At 34.3% G+C, this 20,095-nt stretch overlaps 4 protein-coding genes and 1 long non-coding RNA gene across 7 annotated transcripts; all 5 read right to left on the bottom strand.

Moving 5' to 3' along the window:
• Positions 1-188: 188 nt before the first annotated feature.
• On the bottom strand, positions 189-5,778 carry LOC113315113 (aspartic proteinase-like protein 2). 2 transcript variants are annotated; one of them, XM_026563432.1, is made up of 10 exons: positions 5,477-5,778; positions 5,252-5,381; positions 4,900-5,147; positions 3,770-3,994; positions 2,828-2,990; positions 2,670-2,743; positions 2,380-2,479; positions 1,465-1,540; positions 532-603; positions 189-440 (listed from the first exon to the last, which is right to left on the bottom strand). In XM_026563432.1, exons 1-10 carry the CDS (start codon positions 5,710-5,712, stop codon positions 292-294), a joined length of 1,473 nt encoding a protein of 490 aa, XP_026419217.1. In that variant the 5' UTR covers positions 5,713-5,778; the 3' UTR covers positions 189-291. The 2 variants fall into 2 exon arrangements, with proteins under 2 accessions (XP_026419217.1, XP_026419220.1); XM_026563435.1 differs by having other exon boundaries at positions 2,389-2,479; positions 5,477-5,777.
• Positions 5,779-6,909: 1,131 nt separating this feature from the next.
• Positions 6,910-8,262, bottom strand: LOC113315105. 2 transcript variants are annotated; one of them, XR_003342749.1, is made up of 3 exons: positions 7,875-8,248; positions 7,593-7,776; positions 6,910-7,497 (listed from the first exon to the last, which is right to left on the bottom strand). It is a non-coding gene; the product is annotated as an uncharacterized LOC113315105 (long non-coding RNA). The 2 variants fall into 2 exon arrangements; XR_003342748.1 differs by having other exon boundaries at positions 7,593-8,262.
• Positions 8,263-8,487: 225 nt separating this feature from the next.
• LOC113359544 (aspartic proteinase-like protein 2) lies at positions 8,488-9,455 on the bottom strand. The gene is made up of 6 exons (XM_026603160.1): positions 9,318-9,455; positions 9,151-9,224; positions 8,967-9,054; positions 8,773-8,842; positions 8,607-8,671; positions 8,488-8,508 (listed from the first exon to the last, which is right to left on the bottom strand). The coding sequence occupies exons 1-6, from the start codon at positions 9,453-9,455 to the stop codon at positions 8,488-8,490; spliced, it is 456 nt and encodes a 151-aa protein (XP_026458945.1).
• A 111-nt stretch (positions 9,456-9,566) lies between these two features.
• LOC113359539 (aspartic proteinase-like protein 2) lies at positions 9,567-11,088 on the bottom strand. The gene is made up of 4 exons (XM_026603155.1): positions 10,961-11,088; positions 10,571-10,703; positions 9,923-10,179; positions 9,567-9,720 (listed from the first exon to the last, which is right to left on the bottom strand). The coding sequence occupies exons 1-4, from the start codon at positions 11,086-11,088 to the stop codon at positions 9,567-9,569; spliced, it is 672 nt and encodes a 223-aa protein (XP_026458940.1).
• Positions 11,089-15,922: 4,834 nt separating this feature from the next.
• On the bottom strand, positions 15,923-19,007 carry LOC113359533 (aspartic proteinase-like protein 2). The gene is made up of 10 exons (XM_026603151.1): positions 18,790-19,007; positions 18,056-18,188; positions 17,698-17,945; positions 17,155-17,379; positions 16,889-17,051; positions 16,717-16,790; positions 16,533-16,620; positions 16,329-16,407; positions 16,159-16,230; positions 15,923-16,059 (listed from the first exon to the last, which is right to left on the bottom strand). The coding sequence occupies exons 1-10, from the start codon at positions 19,005-19,007 to the stop codon at positions 15,923-15,925; spliced, it is 1,437 nt and encodes a 478-aa protein (XP_026458936.1).
• Between the last annotated feature and the right edge of the window lie 1,088 nt (positions 19,008-20,095).

The raw sequence follows: 20,095 nt of genomic DNA, 5'->3' as shown, positions 1-20,095 counted from the left end.
AACACTAGAAACAGAAGAAAAATATTGCCAAAAAACAAGCTGACAAAGGAGTAACTCGGAGTGTTGGACATCAGACTTAATTCTAACAAATGCAAGCCTGCAGGATTTCAAATCAAGCAGCCAAACTATTTCAGAAGCTGTCCGCAAGAAACAGTGGCACTGAACTAGCATGCTGAAACATTCAAAACTGAGGCAACTAAACTCGTAGCATACATACCTTTTCATTGGAATGATTTATAATATACAACAAAATCAATGAGGGCTGTGTATAACCCCTTCAATTGTGATATTTTACTGAATCAAACTTTGCAACATGGCAGTTAGTAAGAAAAATAGTAATAACCTTCCTACAATCAGACTGCTTGCAGAAGAAATATCATGGGAAGCTACATCATATATCCTTCCAGTCTGTTCATCCTTCATTTTGATGCTAGATGAACCTGAAATCACAACCAAGAAGAGGAAAACCTACAGTTTAGTGCCTAGAGTTCCATATATTGACAACTACAATGAAAATGCGGAGTTACTCACAGTTGTATTCAATCCACCCGATGGACTGATTTTCGAGATCATACACGACTAGCTTATCAGACAGAGCTAAATCTGAAAGCAAAAGGTGGAGTTAGTTTCCAACCTTGAATCGAGTCAATATAATCAGCTCAGATAACACAATTGAGATTCTGATTTTACAAAAAGACGAAAATCTGAATTTGATGAACTATGGGGGAAGCTGTAAAAATGAAACATATACCATATTCTAAAAGATAATTGATAATAACCTATATGAGACAGATTGCAAGAAAGTAGAAACACATATTCATACATCAGACTCTATTCAAAGCACTAAACTGGACCTCACAACCTCAAGTATACATGGGTTAGAATATGAATAACATAACTTCATATTAACAAAGCCTTATGCTGAGAACATATATCTTTGGGTTTGGAGGTCTGGAGGTATATAAACTGTTTCTGTAATGAAGAAGATGATATAACAAAATCGAAGTTATGCCATGAGAAGCCTTATTCACTTACTTCGAATTAATTTCCATTTCTCTGCCACTTTTTAGTGCCAATAACGTCCTGGTGGATCCAGGATTTTAGATAGAAGGAAAAAAGGGTGTTAAGAGGGTACTTCTAGCTAATATAGGGGTTAAACTTGTTTTTTTAGGCTTTGGGGAAGTTGGCATGTAAGGTCAACTGACTGCTAATCTGCTATAACATACCTCTCATGCATTCATCATGGGAATGTCGCTGAAGAATAATAATACCGTGAAGAAAATGATAAAGTAATAGAACCTTGTTTTCGACCAGCCGAAGATTAACTAAAATGGGATTAAAACTTGTTTCTTTTGTTTTTCTAGCTTAAGTGTTTTGATACCGACCTTCAAGCCTTATCAAACAGTTCCCAAACAAAATTCCAATGAAATCATGAAATCCCTAGTTTGCACATCAAAACAATACCTCCCAGAAGAATCGTATCCTTCCCGTCCTTGGATTGCATTCCACTATTCTGCCAGCCAATACACCACATATCTTCCTGCAAATATCAAATACATTACGTTAAGTGAGTAACAGTAAGTAATACAAAAAGTAAGTAGATATAATCAAAGGTTGAGTAAAGTATCATGGAGAAAAGCAAGCCTTCAGCTGCTGGCTACTACAACATCGATGAAGCTTGATCGATTTCGATCTGATCTAGGATGTTATTAAGGTCCCTAACCATAACTCAAAAGATACTTACAAAAATAGTGTGGGAAAATTTAGCTTCTGAAATAGAACAACTTTTTTTTTTTAATATCAGATGATTAATTTACCAAAATGCTTGTCCCAACAGAGAATATCACATAAAATGATCTCAAACGCGCAATCCAAAAAAGAATAATCAACATCAGATACAGCTTTTCACTATTTGGTTCTGAGAGCAGTGTTATAAGGTGGGTAAAAATTATAAGAGATCAACAAACTCTGACAGGAAGCAGGGATCCAAACTTCTGACCTCAAGAATGAGAGTGTGCAATATCCAATGTAGACTTATTTATATAGTTTAGCATCTGAATATTCAATATTTATGGATCTATTTAACCAAATTTTAAAGATAACATGTTCAAATAATTTAGCAACCGGAAAATAAGTTATTATCTAATAAAAAAATGTGTACTCGAATTGGGTATCTGAAATTTGAATATGAAACCGGGTGCGATGCAGATTTTCCGACATCCATTGCCGCCATTACATCACAGCATAATCACATAGAGTTTCAAAGAATACATATAAGAAATCAAAAAGATCAAACTAGTTCATGATGGCAAACAGCAAAAGAAAAATACTGAAGGCTGACGGCTGACTGCATTATGTTCTGTAAACCAAATTACTTACATTACTTACGTGGTATGAGAACAAATAATCATGTGGATAAACCGTTAGTGTAAGCGAATCTTCAAAATGAAACTTGATCAATGGAAATCCGTCATCGACACTGCCAAAATAAAGAATAGACGATATTAATAAACCTTACCAACCAATTTATCACAGCTTCAGTAAATTACAGTATATGTGATGCAATTGTTGAGAAGCAGAAGTAAACCAAGATCTTTCAGCAACATCAAACCAATTTCGAAAAAGAACCTGTAATAGATCAATGTGATGGACATAGATGGAGATAATACCTCCCAATGTAGTCAAAGCATGTAAACTGGTTCTCGATAGTCTGTAACTTCAAATCTGATTGGTGAGATAATATCTGATAAGAAAAGAAGAAAAAAAAATTAGGCACTTGATGAAACTGAACTGGAAGAATGAACAAGTACCAGAAAATGTCTCATACCGCCAAAATCAGGGGCTCATACACCACCTCAGGAAGATAAGATAAAGTTGTACCGCTATCGATTATCGTCCCCCTCCTATCTCCAGTCTCGAAAACATCTGTGGGAAGTTGTAGAGTAGCCTTACCAACCTCAATTGACTTCAGATTGACATTGTAATGTGGCCTAAGATAATGATTAATCTATGAATATGTGGATAAAGCATAAACAAGGCCCTAAATATATTTGGAAAACTTGAAATGTGTAAAAGACAAAGATAAGTAATTATAGTGGAATGTTGTTTTGTTCTCCAGTTTGTTTTATATTTCCTCACAGTTAAATCATTTTCCAAAGTGAATCAACAAACAAAGAGGTAAAAAGTAAACCACCATCCTTTTAACTCTTAACTTTTAAGACAAAGTAACTATCTCTAGACATGGTGACTAACTACATAAGTTCTGCATCTTTATCTTACACAAAATTTGGGTAATGTGAGGACCGTCAAAGATGGCTCCTCTCTGAACATGACATTTTTCATTTTTGGGAATGGCCGACCAGCACAACATATATCCCTGGGTCTTTTCGTAAACATCATTAAATGTGCCAGTGTCAATGAAGTTGGTTCAGCCCTTGGACCTTAAATCATTCAGTGTGTACATTACATCTAAAAAAACTAATGATCTTCAGTAAATTGGACCACTGTACCATCAGCTATTCACCCACCAGTGTAAAATTTTAAATAACCCCTTTTTGTTGTATTAACCAAACCACACTGAAAGAGCAGATGGTCTGTACTAGCCAGCTTTAACTATTGTTTCATGTTTAATGCATAGCTTTAGGCATTCCAGTGTGACAGCGACACAAGACTCAACAGTGACACTCAAGGGTCTGAAATTGTCGCCTATGGATAGAGCAAGAGGTCAAAACAAATGTGATTGAACTACGGGAAGAAAATAACAACGTACTGATTAGGTACCAATGGAGTTGTTTTCACTTTTGGCTGCACCACCTGTCCAATGGCAAAGATTCCACCTCCTTTAATACCATCTAAGCAGTGAGCAAACATCTTCTTCACTTTCCCAGCTGCAGCTAGCTGAGAAATCATGGAAGTATTTGCTTGTCCAAAACCAAGCAGTCCATCAAGTGCTCCAGTAGATGTACCTAAATCCCCAGATTGTTTAGCACCACATCTATCCCACAAAAAATGAACAATCTATAAGAAATAGGAAGCCAATATATGTTGTAGTTTATCACGGTAAATATACATGAGTAAATAAGAAAACTCTAATGATTTATTAGCACAGCCATTGAGTATCCGCAAAAACTTACTAAAGAAAAGTTTGATAAGTTAAAAACAATATGAAGCATAGTGTAGTAACGGTAAGCATAACATCATCGTTATGGCTCAGACGATGCAAGGTCTCTGAGAAAGTATAAACTACTTGGGACAATTCACAGTTGCTTTGCAAAGTGCCATGAATATAAGAATTTTCATTTTCCAACATGAAGTATGCTTGCTTAAAATATGAAAAGAAGTTGTAATCCGAAGGTTTTCAGATGTAATTTTACTATTTGAACAGAACCTATCATATGATAGAGAATGCCAATTAGAGCATATAGTGAAGAATGAAGATGTGAAGACGTGATACGTATAATGCTGAGTACAAAAAACTTCTTATGGTTGAGTGGCACCCCGTTGCATGGTAATAGAGGAATAGAGGATCCAGTCCTGTGTAAAACTAAATATTCAAGAGAAAAAATGCACCTGAGGGCACAAAACCTGAAGAACACATTAACCTTGGCCCTACATATCTCTAACACCAAGGAAGCACCTTGTACAAACTACCAACAGATGTTCATAAAAGTCCTAGACATAAACCATAGTTCGTACCCCTACACAATGTTCACAATTAATCCTTAGGTTCCCTCTCATTATTATTATAGCATACTTTGTCTCACGGTACAGTCGCAGTTAGGCTGCCAGCCGATTCCTAGGTTCTCTCTCGTTATCTTAGCATACTCTATGTCTCTGTCACATTATACAGTCGCAACTAGACTAATACTTGGAAAATGAATAATGAAAAATGCAACTCACCCGAATGTGACGGTAGCATTTGCAGATGTGGTTGCAAGATTCCCAGATACTTGATCATACTGTACAATATCGTTAACAAAGTAACCATCAGTTGAGCTCCCATCTCCATAAACCACTCTATATTCACAAAGCATATCCGATGTACAACCAGGTATACCGCCATCATATGTTGCCGAGCAAAAATCTTGTTTACATGTAACCAATTTCGCACTCAAAGATGCCTTTGGATTATATAACTTCAGCTTTATCTGTCCAATCCAGAAAAAAAAAATCAGAAAATTATAAAAAAAATTAAAGAAAATGAGGGAAGGGGGGGGGGGGGGGGGGGGGGGGGGGGGGGGAAGATGCATACACCAAGGTTGCTCTTAGTAGGGCATTTCTTGCATTCAATACAATTAACCCAGAAAATGTCACTTCCTGTATCAACTTGAACATAATAATCATTTGATGGATTTCCAATCCCAATTGATGCAAAATAAAGCCTATAATCATCAAAAAATAACCAAATTAATAAAAAAAAAATCCAAAAAAAAATCTCAAAAATATAATTCATGAAAAAAAAAGAGGAGAAATGTACCCAGCATCAGTAGGATCACCATTGCCACCTAAAGGAAGATCAACATCAGCTTGAGACAAAATTCGAGAATGTCGGCGATAATCATGAGCTTTATAATCACTTAAAGATCCATTATTATGAATCATATCTCTCCTTGACCTAAATTTATTATGAACACGAAATACTCCGGTTCCATATACATTCTGAACCAGAAATACTAGAATTATTGTCAAATTCCAGATCCACCGATTACCCATTTTTTAAAAGAAAAAAAATTCAAAGAATGAAAAAAAAAAAAAAAAAGATTTTATTTTTTCAACGGAGGTCAAGTTTACAGAAAAAAGAAGAAGATGAGACCTCCGCCGCGTTTTTTTTTTCTTTTTCTTTTCAACGAAAAGCGGAAAAAAAAAATTAAATAAAGGCAGTTAAAATAATGACGGGTTGTATTTATGCGAGGTTGTTTATGATACTGGACTTTGAGTAGTATCTTAGTTATGTTATTTTAGTTTTTATTCATACGGCTAAGATTTCACGTGATGGGATTCGTTTCTCCTTCAAAGCGATCGTCTGTGTGTGAATTTGGTGGACTTGGCTTCTATTTTGGGTCAAGAATATATTCTATCATGCTCGATTCCAATTCTTGATTTTTGGATTTTCGAGGAAGAATGCGAACATCATTTTCAAATACTCTGGCCTGGTGCAGTCGTTTTCCAGTTGGTTAAAACAGGCTTATTTGACTGTACACAAGTTGAACCGGAGAAGGATCCGATGATTGCAAACAATTAATACTTGCTAAATATAATGGGTAAATTATTTATATGTCTTTATTTTCGAAACCAATAAATATATCCTTATATAATAATAAATATGTCCTTATTTTTTAATAATCATATTCATTTAAAATTAGATTACCTTAATACACTCACTCGTATAATATTTTTCTTTATTTCAAAATGGAACAAATTTCTTCCTCAACCACTTCACCACCACCAACATTCAACTATCATTCCACCACCGACGTTCAACAACCACCACCTACCTACCGCCACCACCACTAATATTCCACCACCACTCCTTCACCACCAACAGTCTTGCACCACCACTAGTCACCCGCTGTGGCCATTGGTTCAGATATTTTTGTATCAACAACAGTAGTTGATCCAAATAAAAATAGGACCAATAGTAGAAGTTGATCCAATTTAGGGGATCAACAACGGTAGGTGATCCAAAAAAAAAGGATCGACATTAGAAGTTGACCCAATTTAGGGAATCAACAATGGTAGTTGATCCACTAAATTGGATCAACAATGAAAGTTGATCCATGTAAATGGAGTGAACTTGGCGTGAGTCGAACACGCATCATCTAACATGGAGTCAGTCATGCATGCTACCAGTGCACCACAAATTCAAGGTTGGAAGAAAATTACATGATTTAAACTACAAGCATGATCATACTTATCCAAGAAAATATTGTCAACAATAGTAGTTGAAAGGATCAACATCAGTAGTTGATCCCATAAAAAAATTAGATCAACAACAGGAGTTGATACCATAAAAAATTGGGTCAACAACGGTAATACATATAATGAACAACAATTGATAATCCAGACTTGCAATTTCATATTCATGGAAAACAACACCAACAACTCCATTTTTACTTCTATAATGCACATTTTAGTCACTGCCAGTCCCCCACCTTCATCGCAGTAGCCACCAACATCATCCTCTGCTTCCTCCTAGCCGCAACAGTGTTTAGAACAACCAAATCAGCCTAATAGTTGTCTCGTTGCTGTCCAACCAATGGATTAAATTTTGATGGTGTGCTTATGCAGGCATTAACAGCACATTTGCATCAATGCATCGTAGTAAAAAAACATACTGCCATAATCATTTCGAAAAACTTGACCCAAACAAAAATCATTCATTTTTCACAAATCTTTTATACCCATTACTGTTCTTATTAAACATATTCATGTACTTACTTTGTAACATCAGTATCATTACCTTTCCTGCATGTCAACTTTGTATTCATCAGCACCAACCTGTCATGAATACAAATGCATATATGAATAAACAAACAATTCACTTTAGAGATACTTGTTCAGTTCTAAAACAATTCACAGTAAGGACAACAAACCACAAAATGATCGCCTTAAATTCGGTAGCCTCAACTAAGTGCAATCCCAAGACATCTCCTGGGGTCAACTTGGATCTGATTGTGAAGTGTTATTAACAACACCACAATTTGGTATTTTGGTATTGAATAAATGGTTAAATAATAAACAGACAATTTCGTACTGCGGCAACACCTACCGCCACCACTGTAACATCCATTGACATCACACATGCAACAGCAACAACCTAAATTAGTTTTCAGAAATTTCAAAATTCAAAACCTAAAATTAAAGTTGAATCTTACCAGTTTCAGTTTCAGAATGAACAAAGATCGAGATCAAACTCACTGGATCTGAATCTTTAACTCGTAATCCACTCGAAACTATCAAATCGAAATCTAAAATCAAATTAATCTTTGTATCTGGCTTGAAATCATTTGAAATCGAAAGCATAATCGTAATAGATCTGCTTATAATCATGGTGGACGCGACGGAGGTGGTCATGCTGGTTGTGTCGGCGGCGACAAAGATTATGGTGACGGTGAGCGATGAAGATAGTGGCGGTGGAGGCGATTGAGAATGACGGAGTTGTTGGAAATAACGAAGAAGAACAAGAAGGAAAGTAGTACAGGTTAAAGTGAGAATTATAAAAATTATGCTTTTAAAGAAAATTTCAATTACGCCATTATAAAGTTCGTTAACGATATTTGTGAAGGCTAATTAAAATGAAGGATATTTATTCAATTTTCACAAATAAATAATTGTACAACATGAAAGATGGTAAAAATAAATTGATGGCCCTTCCAAAATCCATATGGTAACGAGCGGGTGAAGATGAAATATCTATATGGCTACGAGCGGGTGAAGATGAAAGATCGTGCGAACCTACTTGAATTACGGTTCCAGACGCTTCATCCTTCAATCCAACGGTTGAAGAGCCTAAAATGATTTCATAGATTAGAATTCTATACAGTACTAAACAACCAGAAGCGCAAGGACATTAGTTGTTCTTTGCAAATAGAAGAGGAAATACTTACAGTTGACAATCCAAGAACTTGGTTTTCGAGATCGTACAACACTAACTTATTCGCCAACACCAAATCTGCACGAATACAAATGACGGTGGCATACATGTATATCATCAGCAAACCTTGCAAAGTTTTATGGCTAATTACATATGAGTGAATCAAACATGTGCATTACCTCCCAAGACAATCAAGTCAGAATTCCATTTTTGATTATCTTGCCAACGGAGACAATACGATTGGTTTTCCTGTCAAGCGTCAGGCAGCAGTTAGCGATACGTCAAGTTGACTAGCAAGAGAGTGAAAGGCATAGACAGAGATATTAAAGCAACTACAATATGTGGTCGTTGAATTTAAATCACTTTTACTTACAACTGGAAGCAAATAATCATGAGGGTAAACGTTCAATTCGAGTGAATTTTCAAAACCAAAAGTTACAGTAGGGAACGATTCATCGATGCTGCAATTATAAAAGAGATAGTATTAATCAGTCATGCACACCCGGTAAAGAGGAACTGTAGAATTTATTTTTACATATAAACCATGAAAACAAAACCTTTTATTGAAATGGAAGCACTCATAGAAATCTTCGACAAGTTGTATACTCAAGTTAGGCTGGCTAGTTAAAATCTGATTAGAAGGAAAAGAAAAAGGATGTAAGGTGAGAATTTTCTTATATGAAGTGAAGGTTTAAAATACATATAAATCATGAAATTTCCATACCAATTGTCTCACTGGGTCAAAAATCGGCCCAGGAAGATATGCCAAAGTTGTACCACTATCTATATGTGTTCCTTTCCCATCTCCTGCTTCGAATTTGGAAATGTCTAGGACAGTATTGCCAACTTGAATTGATTTCATATTCACATTATAATGTGGCCTAAAGAAAAAGATTAAATAAATTAATATATAACAAAACTTATGCTATATGAAACTAATGCTAATTATGAAATGAATAGTTTTAAAACTAGATTATATAGTTGGATTAAATTTCTTCTTCATTTTCCCAGATGCAGCTAGTTGTGATAGCATGGATGCACTTGAAGCACCCAAGCCAATCAGGCCATCGAGGCCGAGGTCGGCTTTAAAAGATGCGAACATATTTCCTGTTTGTTTCATCCCACACCTACGTCAAAGAATAACAAAATAAAATTTAAGTATAAATGTCAAGTCAAGCATCAAGCATGACTTGGTGGTGGAAAACGTGCTTAAAGTTTTCTGTTCAAACGCAGAAGTTTCTTTGTGTTGTGCCACCAGCTAAATGGCTGAATTGACCTTTACAACGAAGAGCCATAAATATTAAGATGAAATTAAATTTTATGGCTTACCCAAATAAAATATTTGCATTTCCAATAGTTGTTTGAAGATTTCCAGTAACTAGATCAAATCCAATGATGTCTTGAACAACGTATCCAGCACTTCCACCTCCGTCTTCATATTGAATATCATATTCACAAACATTATTAGAGAAAAAACATCCAAGAGTGGCCATGGGATCTTTGCCAAATTTAGTGCAAAACCCATCACTAGATGGAACTAATCTTGCTGTTGAAGAATTATTTGGATCATATAGTTTCAAAGTCAACTGCCAAAAATAGAACTAGATATTAGAAAAGAAAAGAAAAGAAAAAAAGATAAAATTAATTGGTTTGTTTCGAGAAAATTTTTAACGGGGGCGTGTGGAACAAATGAGATGTTAACATGTGTCATTTATATTAATTGTTTTCATAAATCATGTTTTCAAAAATACCAAACATTAAATATAAACAATTGAGATAAACAAGATTTTCTCCAAAAATACATTTTCTTTTATATTTTTGGAAACAAAATTTGTTGGGAGGAAAAACATGTGTCAACATCTTATTTGTCCCCCATGCCTCCATCAAAAAATGCCCCCATCAAAAATTTATCCGTTTGTTTCTGCTGCATGAGCACGACTCTTATTGGAGAAACGGAAAAGGATTAGTCGCGCTTACGTCGTCGGCAGTATAAGTAGGACTGCAAGGGCTGCACTGGGCGCAATTAACCCATATAACATCACTACCAGTATCTACATGGAGAAAATAATATTTCGGAGGAGATCCAATTGCAAGTTTTGTGTAGTAAAGCCTATATAAAAAAAGAGTCAATTTAAAGTTTAAAAAGTTCATGAATACAATTATTTTCAAAACTTCCATTTTACCGGTATTTTTATGCCAAAAGTAAAAATCTCATGTAATTAAAAAGAGAATACAGTAAAATTGATTATTATAAGAATTAATCTTAATATATATACGAATCCGGTTCCGGTAGCTTTGCCGTCACCACCTAAGGGAATATCAATATCAGTTAGGCGTCTTCCATGTCGATTTTTATCATGAACTAACAAATCCTTAAGCGACCTGTTAGCTTCACCTCCAAATTTATGCGTCACTTTGAATGCTAGTCCTCCTCCGTTAACAAAAACACTCGAGAATAACAATACAGAGAAGAAGATCAGACCACGAATTCCCATTTTAAATAAGAAAAGTTAGAGAAAATTATACTTTTAACAAGTAGTTGGAAGATTGAACAAAGATGTAGGAACTGACATGTAGAACATCGGGCATAGGTGCAATAGCAAACTTATAGTCTTCCACATTATCTAATGTTTAGAAGCTGGTTACTGGCCTTAGTTTGGAAGTCCTAGTTGTTTCCTTATTCCAGTATGTGTCCTTTATTTAGAAAGGGGATACAACCTCTCTGAACAGTACACAACTTTGGCAGCTACAAAATTAACTTCTCTTTACGTCCAACTTATGAGGGCGGGCCGATAGGCCCCATACTTTTCTTCAAGGTCGGAGGGATTTTTGTTCCAATTTTAGAATACTAGCGGAGAGAGTCGCTATATATTCACAAGGCAGTTAATTAAAATAATTATTTTATGCATGATGTGGGTACTTCGGGAGTTATCATGGATATGTTAATATTGATTTTCATTATCTATTCGCGCGATGGGATGTTTTTCTCTTTTAGAGTCTCTTTTTCATGACACTGTGATTTGTTTTGAAAATGTTGGGAAAAGGGGATCAAGGTGTGATCCGACAAGTGATTGAAACGTGCCTATAAGTTAAACAACCCTCCTAAACGGACCGAGATTTTAAACAAAATTAACACGACACTCACAGCATTTTGATAATTCCCGCCTCCCCACCCTAGAACTTAGCAGGGCTCACATATTGGTTTTAATGATGTTCAAAAATCACCGAATTTGTTGAGAATTTTCGTACGTTAAATAAAACAAAAGCAAATGAACTAATAAAATTAATGAAAATGAAGCAATTGATTATATTTGAAACCTACGGTGTTTTTTTTTTCTTTTTCAAGCAGAATATACAAAATCATTTGTTTGCAGAGTTGATTTTAACATAATATTACTTGGCCAAACCTGAAAAGAGTGATGCCAATGACCGCATATAACACTTGTGTCTATGATGAAATTGTCTGATATAGCCTATGGATAGTATAACACAAATTACCCGATCAAACACTTGGTAACAAGAAGAAGAAATAAGTAAACAGTCAAGTACGAATTAAGAAGAGTGCCGAGGATGATACTCACACCTCGCACTGGAGTAAGGAAAAAGGTGTTATAAATTTTGTTTTTTTAGGAGATTCATGGCGGGCATTATTATGCACAGGCAGGATTAAGGAAAAAGAGAAAAAAAGAAAACGTTTAGAAATTTAAACTAGCCATTAGTTGGATCACATCGAGTTTGCTCGGAATTTTTTGATAGGAAGATCATACGCAGTCCCAAGGAGACAAAACGGTAAAACATTGGTTTATTTTTCCATTAGAAAAATCCAATTGAAGTTTGTCCAAAATTATAAGTTCGTGGTAGATATCCACACCCATAACCTCGACCCAATCCGGCTAGGACAAACACGAGAGTTATAATTCTTTAAAGGGTTGGGATCAGTAAACAAAAGGTTTTGATAAAAATTAATATATCGGATCTTGTTTATCTGATGGTCCATATCTTTAATGACTTGTCGAATAATTTTATTATGGTACGCACATTGGCTCGATCACCAAGTAACGCGTGAATATGTGGAAGATGTAACAGAAAATTTTCAGTAACCTAAATTTATGTATAAATTGGATGCAAATATGTATTTATTTATATCATGGTCAACATGATGTATCATGCTGGATGTAGATGCTAATATGATTTATGTATATATATCATGATCAAATATAACTTTACTTAAGACGATTATCATGTTAATAACAAAAAGAAACATAAAACTGATTATAAAACAGAATTAGAATACAAATCAGGGACAATTGATAAAATACACCCCGTGGGATTAGCAATTACAAAAATACACTCGTTATTTTGAAAATTGTTAAAACATACCCTTCATCCAAAATTTTGTTAAGACCCACTATACTGTTTTAATCTATATCTAACCGTACATATATTAAAACCGATTAACGACTAAGATTTATTTTAACTAAGAAAAATTACTGACGTGCCCTTAGGTGGAGAACAAAAATATTTGTGGAGAAATTGCGTTGCTTCCTTCTCTCTTTCTTCGTATTTGTCACTTTTTGTGCTCTATGGAGTTTCCAACATCGAGATCTTAAAGTGAACCATATCAACGAGTGTACTTTAATTAATTTAATACATTTTTGATAAAATGTCTTACTATTGATAAAGTGTCCTACTATAATTGATTTTTATAGAGAAATTTAAGTTTTCTTACCAATTTAGAGTATTGCTTATTATTGGAATATTAAAACATGTGTTTGTTGTAATTTATGTTAATTTGAGTCGGTTGAATTGATAGTTGATATTGGTGTCAGTGCCAAGCAGAGCATGATGATGAGTCGGGCAATTATGGGTGTTTTGCATTATGTTGTTTGAATCGCTTGGGTTCCATTAATGTTTCAACCTAATTGTTTAATAAATGGTTAGTCAAATTTGTAACTGTTTGTTCGAAATTTTATAAATTTGAAAAAATGGGTTTATTTTAGTTCGATCTTATGTATGTTTATTTATACTTGAATTAATGAATTAGGTTTTTCAATTGTGAAATTTGAAGGATTTTCTTCATTTGGGGAAGAACTGGTGATTCCCGATTTGAAACAACTAGGCGTATTTCAGATATTTAATAGACTAGTCAACTCAATCAACTCCACCCAATTTACTAACAGTTGAAAACTTAACAATGGTTAACCGTTTTATTAAAAAACGGGATGGAAAAGTGAAATTTGATGTGTTTTAGCAATTATGAAAAAAATGATATTTTTGTAATTGCTAATCCTATAGAGCGTATTTTATCAAAATCTACTACAAATTATCATCTATCAGAAAATACATAGATATGAATAATCTTATTAGGTTTTAGAACTTTTTTTATAATCGCGAAAATGAAAAGCACGGTAGATATCTAAGTTTAATAGAAGAAGATAACCAATTAATAGAAGATGATTAGGGGTATAGTTTGGAGATTTATCTATAAAATTGTAAATCCAAGAGAACTGAGATGGATTGAAGGAAAAGAAAATGGATATTATCTTTAGTTTATATCCCAAAACGTTCACGATCAAACACACACTAAAAATTAATTATGTGTCACATCATCATAATTATTTCAATTGGATTTATATGTACAATCTCGTGGTTCAAAGGATTTTTCAAACCTTGTTGTTACACGATCCCGACCTTTTTTTAAATGCCAAGGTCTTTGGTTCAATTTACGGTATGAAAATAAGGCTCGTGACCACCCTGTACTAAGTTCCAAATAAGGCTAGTGACCACATATAATAGAACTTAAAATGTATCTTATTTTCAACAACAAATATATCCATCCATTAACCTTAAGAGATGCATCATCACGAAATTAATGGCAACTGATCTGCACCTAGCCTTATTTTTGTCAGCAAATAAATCCAGTCGCTGATCGCAAGAGATGCATCCCAACAGGATTCATATGAATTTACTTTTGAGTATTCCTCTATTGACATTCATACTATGTTTGGTTCAAAGAATTGAAGGCTAGGTAATCCAATTCCTGGAAAATGAGCTTAATTCTTCGAAAAAACATGTCAAATCAACCCTGTGTAATAAAAAAAAATCCTAAAAATTTGATTTCCTCGAAAATAAGATTTCCCAATTGTACTTGTTCAACAGCGCAATAAAATTGGATTCCGGGGTAAAACAAAAGAACTGAATTACCTCAACCAAACATTAGTTTTGCGGATTTGAATTCAATTACAATTACTAGATCACTTATAATTAAATTATAAGATTCCTATTCTTCCAACCAAACAAGGTGTCAAGGAGCATCTCTTCACGTTCTCGGTGTATCGATCCACAGTTTAGGACTTTATGATTGAAGGGGTAATTATCGGGTACAAACTGGAATAGAACATAATTGATTTGATTTGTACTCTTATATCTTCCTTGTAATTGTTCTCGGAAAATCTATTAGAACGATGAGAAACATGTGGGAAATTCGTTTGGAAAGTACGCCAAGGGAGACTAATACACCAATGCTTGAGAAGGATTTATGCGAGATGGATGAAGTTATTTGCTATTCATGAAGTTTTACATTTGGGCTATCATTGTAGGGAAGCGATCATTTTATTGTCATGTTAAGGTGCAACCTGAGGCTGACATACATTTACTATTTAAAAAAGTTATCGATATATATTATTAAAAGGGTTCATAACCTAAGTCTAACTGTACAAGTAGAACGATAAAAGGATGATTTTATTTTATCTTTACTTTAGGGAAGTGTTGTTAGCTTTTTGCATTGGTTTCTGTCCTTGTTCTATGATTATAGATAATCAAATCATTATTCAAAATAAAATAAAATAACCATTGGCATTGTGAATTCTACAATCACCAGTTAAATATCCTTTACAAATTTAGATTAACGTATGTAGTCTTATGGTGGAATCCAAGTTATTCCAAACTCAGAAAAAGTGTGGAAATTCAAGTCTAATGGTTTCCAAGTATGGGTCTCCATATTTTTTCCAAGGTATGTTCCAATGTTCCTTGGGAGATAAAAAAAAGCATCAACAAATTTGCGTTCAATATCAAATGAAATAACGTTGGATTTTTGACGCTAAGCATCAATCCAATTGGCGTTTAAATAAAATTATCCTAAAAATATAGAAAACAATTAACTTTTCTAGACAATATTTTATTTTACAGTGTACTATTTTTGTCTCATAGAAGTTGAACATTTTACTCTTTTTAATTAGAGGCAAGACAAATACAAATATTGTCTGTGAATAATATTCACTATACATAATTATACAATATGAATGATAGTAAAAACAATTTGATAACCCTTCAAAAATTCATATGGTAATGAGCAGTCGAACATGAAACACCCATTTGGTTACGAGAAGGCGAAGATGAAAGATCGTGTGAACCTACTTGGTTTACGGCTCCAGACACTTCATCCTTCAATCCAATGGTTGAAGAGCCTGAAATGAATGTAGAAATGTAGAATTTTATTTACTAATTAATAACCAGAAGCGCATGCAAGTTATTTGTTTTCAAATGGAAAAGGTAATATTACTTACAGTTATAGTCTGACAATCCAAGAACTTGGTTTTCAAGATCGTATAACACCAACTTATTTGTTAGCACCAAATCTGCACAAATATGAATAATGGAGGCATACATATGTTTATCAGAAGACCTTGCAATATTTTTTTGGATAATTATACGGGTGGATCAACATTAGAGTTACCTCCTAAGATGATCAATTCATCCACTGCATTAGATCCCAAATTTCCACTATCTTGCCAACCGATACACCATTCATTTTCCTATTAATGTGCCACACAATAGTTAGAAAACATCAAGTTGAGTAATAAGAAAGTGAGAGGCAAAGACAGAGATATTAAAGAAGGATCAACATGTGACCATTGAATATAAATTCATATTTACTCACATATAGGATCAAATAGTCATGAGGGTAAACTTTCAGTTCTAGTGAATTTTGAAAGCCAAAAGTGACAGTAGGAAATGAATCATCGATACTGCAAAGATAGAAGTAATGTTAATATCAATCATATGGTGCCCGGTAAAGTGGTTCAATTTTTTATTTTATTTTATCTAAAGCATGAAAAGAAAACCTTTTATCAAATTTGAAGCACTCGAGGATATCATCAACAAGGTGTACATTCAAATTAGCCTGACTAGTTAAGATCTGATAAAAAAAACACGAAAGAAATAAACGTTGTAAGGTAAGAGTTTTATATCATGAACGAAAGGTTTAAAGTACATATAGATTATGAAATTTCATACTATTCTTCTCAATGGATCGAAGATTTCTCCTGAAAGATATGCCAAAGTTGTACCACTATCAATAATAGTTCCTTTCCCATATCCGTCTTGGAAAATTTCTTTTGGAATATCTAGGAAAATATCACCAACTCGAACTGACTCCATATTCACGTTATAATGTGCCCTAAAAAAATATTAAATTCATTAATACATAAAAAAATCTTATGAAACTAATGTTAATAAAACCAATCCAGAAGATTATAGCATAATTGGATTAGATAGCGTACGCATTTGGAACTAGTGGTGTTGTTTTTAGTATTGGTTTCACTACGTCCCCGATGACAAAGATACCTCCACCATTTTTACCATCTAAGCAGTGAGCAAATTTCTTCTTCGTTTTTCCGGATGAAGCTAGTTGTGAAAGTATGGATGTATTTGAAGCACCAAAACCTATTAAGCCATCAAGGGCTCCAATTGATAAAGCAAGTTTTCCTGTTTGTTCCATCCCACACCTAACTCAAAGAACAAAAGACTATTCGATATAGATGTCAAATTAAGCATGACTCAGTAACATCGTAAAAAAATTGTTCAAGCTTGGCGTGAGAAATTTTTATTATGTCGTGCCACCAGCTGAATACCTGAATCGACCTATTACATATAGTATCAAGTTAAGCATGACCTGTTACAGACTTATAGTTGATCAAGTTTACATATGTGAGCCCCATTAATGAGCTTCACAATATAAAATTCAAGTTTGACATGTTTCTTACAAGCCGAGCTTGAATGGTATGAAGTAAATTCACAATTCAAATTTAAATTGCATGACTTACCCAAATGAAATACTTGCATTCCCAATACTTGTTTGAAGATTTCCAGTGACTTGATCAAACCTAATAACATCTTGAACAAAATATCCAGCACTTCCACTTCCATCTCCATAGTGAAGGACATATCCACAGACGTCATTAGAAGAACAACCAGGACTGGGACCTTTACTAAATTCAGTGCAAAACCCACCATTACATGGAACTAATTCTGTTGTTGAAGATAGTTTTGGATCATATAATTTCAGAGTCAACTGTCAAAAATAAAAACAAATATTAAAGTAACATACCAAATCAATCAATTTGTTTCTCTGGCATGAATCTCATTGGAGAAACAAGAAAGGATTAGGGTGCACGTGCTTACATGGTCGATGTCCGTAAACGTAGCACAAGGGCTACACCCGACGCAGTTAATCCATAAAATATCACTACCAGTATCCACATGGAAAAAATAATCTTTTGGAGGAGAACCAATGGCAAGTTTTGTGTAGTAAAGCCTACAAAAAAAAAGTCAATTCGCATACTACTCCCTCCATACCACATATATACAGGCGGAATAAGTTAAATCTCTTAGATTAAGAAATAACTGACTTCAAAAAAATCTAATGTTTTTTTTGAAGTTTTACCCTTTGTCATATTCTCAATATTAGAGACATACGTATAATTTTTATAATGCCAAGCAATATAAATAAGGATATAACAGTAAAAATCCATCTTAAAATTGGAATTCCGAGACCAAAGAAACTGTTATTCCGTCTTTATCATAGGTACAGGGAAATACGTTTTTTGGGAGACCAAATAAAGATTCAAACAATACCAATTACACATATTATGGGAAAGTGTTGAACAGATTAGTGAGTGTCAAATAGTTTCCAAAAGATTCAATTCTAAACACGGATAAGTGAGTAAGTGAGTAAGGAAATGTAACGAAAAGGCGAAAAGCTTTCTAACTGCATTTGACTGCTCACATAAAAACAATTACTTTCAAAATAAATTTTTGCCTGCATTTCTTTTACATTCATGTGACAAAAATTAAAATCCTCATGCATGTGATAAAGAAAATGAAGTGAAATTGATTATAATAATTGGGATACGAACCCAGTTCCCGTAGCTTTGCCATCACCACCTAAAGGAATATCAATAGCAGCAAGTAGTCTTCCATGTCTATTCTTATCATGAACTGTCAACTCCTTAAGTGACCTATCGGCTTCACTTCCAAACTTGTGTTTCACCTTAAAGACTCCCCTTCCTTCTCCATCAACAAAAACACTTGAGAAAACTAACACAAAGAAAAAGACCAGCTTACGAATTCCCATTCCGAGAAAAGTTGAGAAAATGATATGCAAAAGAGTTTTTAACTAGTATTGGAAGATTGAATTATATGATTCTCGTTTTGCAAAAATCGAAGAGAAGTGCGTGTATATATAGACGAAGGAACCAAATACATTTCCGAATATACACTTGGTCTTAACGTAGATAGGCTGGCAGTGCATGCATGTAACAAAAACAATTATGTAAATGAATGGAAATTCCCCCTATACATATAAACATTGTTTCCAAAAGTATAAGCACGAATCTATTTTATTTTTTGTGATGTGACCTTTTACATACAAAAATTGTTTTGTCATGTTTCATTTGGAACGGTTTTGGTAATTCGGCTGCTATCTGAAAAGCTTTAAGGTTCGTTTTTTTCTGTATGCTTGGAGGATCAAGTTGGCAAATGGATAAGTATCATAAGATTTAAGGTTTACGTCTGCAGAAGATAACTGCAGCTAAGAATGTTGTATAAAATTGGAATATGGGCGTAAGTTAAAATGTGTAGGAAATTGGGCTTGGGATGGTCACTCAAGCCCATATTCAGTAAATTATGTTGTGTTTAACTTATGTTGAGCATCCTAGCTTGTGCTTCACACTGGAGCACCGCACCGTACATGGGCACACGCACTTAGACCCGAGTCCCGACCACCATTTACGTACATTTTACGTCTACGTATTTGCAGCAGCAAAGCAACTTTGCACAAGATCTGAAACTAGAAGTGACAATTATGTGCTAGAATCGGAGCGTTTTTTTCAAAGCCGCTAACCGGGGTTGCCAATTTTCTTGGGAGTGTACCAACCCAAAGACAATTGCTATTTTGTCCTATATGTATTTTGGTAGACCCTCAAATAATTTGGTATCCCCTATTAGCAATTTTGGTTTTTTTCCCACTAACATGCCAGCCTAGATTTTTTTCGTCTAATATGAATTTCCTTGATGTCTGCTAGGTTTTCATATATAGTGCCGTTGCAATTTGTTCTTCTTCCTCCAAAGATAATTCCGAAGGGTATCAAGAAACCAGCTTGAGTATCCAGCGCTTCAATTTCTTCATGAACTGTACCTCCTGCGTTGATTTCTCTTGATAAA

Source organism: Papaver somniferum, chromosome 1, assembly GCF_003573695.1.
Source record: "Papaver somniferum cultivar HN1 chromosome 1, ASM357369v1, whole genome shotgun sequence".
In the NCBI taxonomy this organism is placed as follows: Eukaryota; Viridiplantae; Streptophyta; class Magnoliopsida; order Ranunculales; family Papaveraceae; genus Papaver; species Papaver somniferum.
The sequence above is the reverse complement of the archived record's forward strand: the minus strand, read 5'-3'. Positions and strand labels throughout refer to the sequence as shown.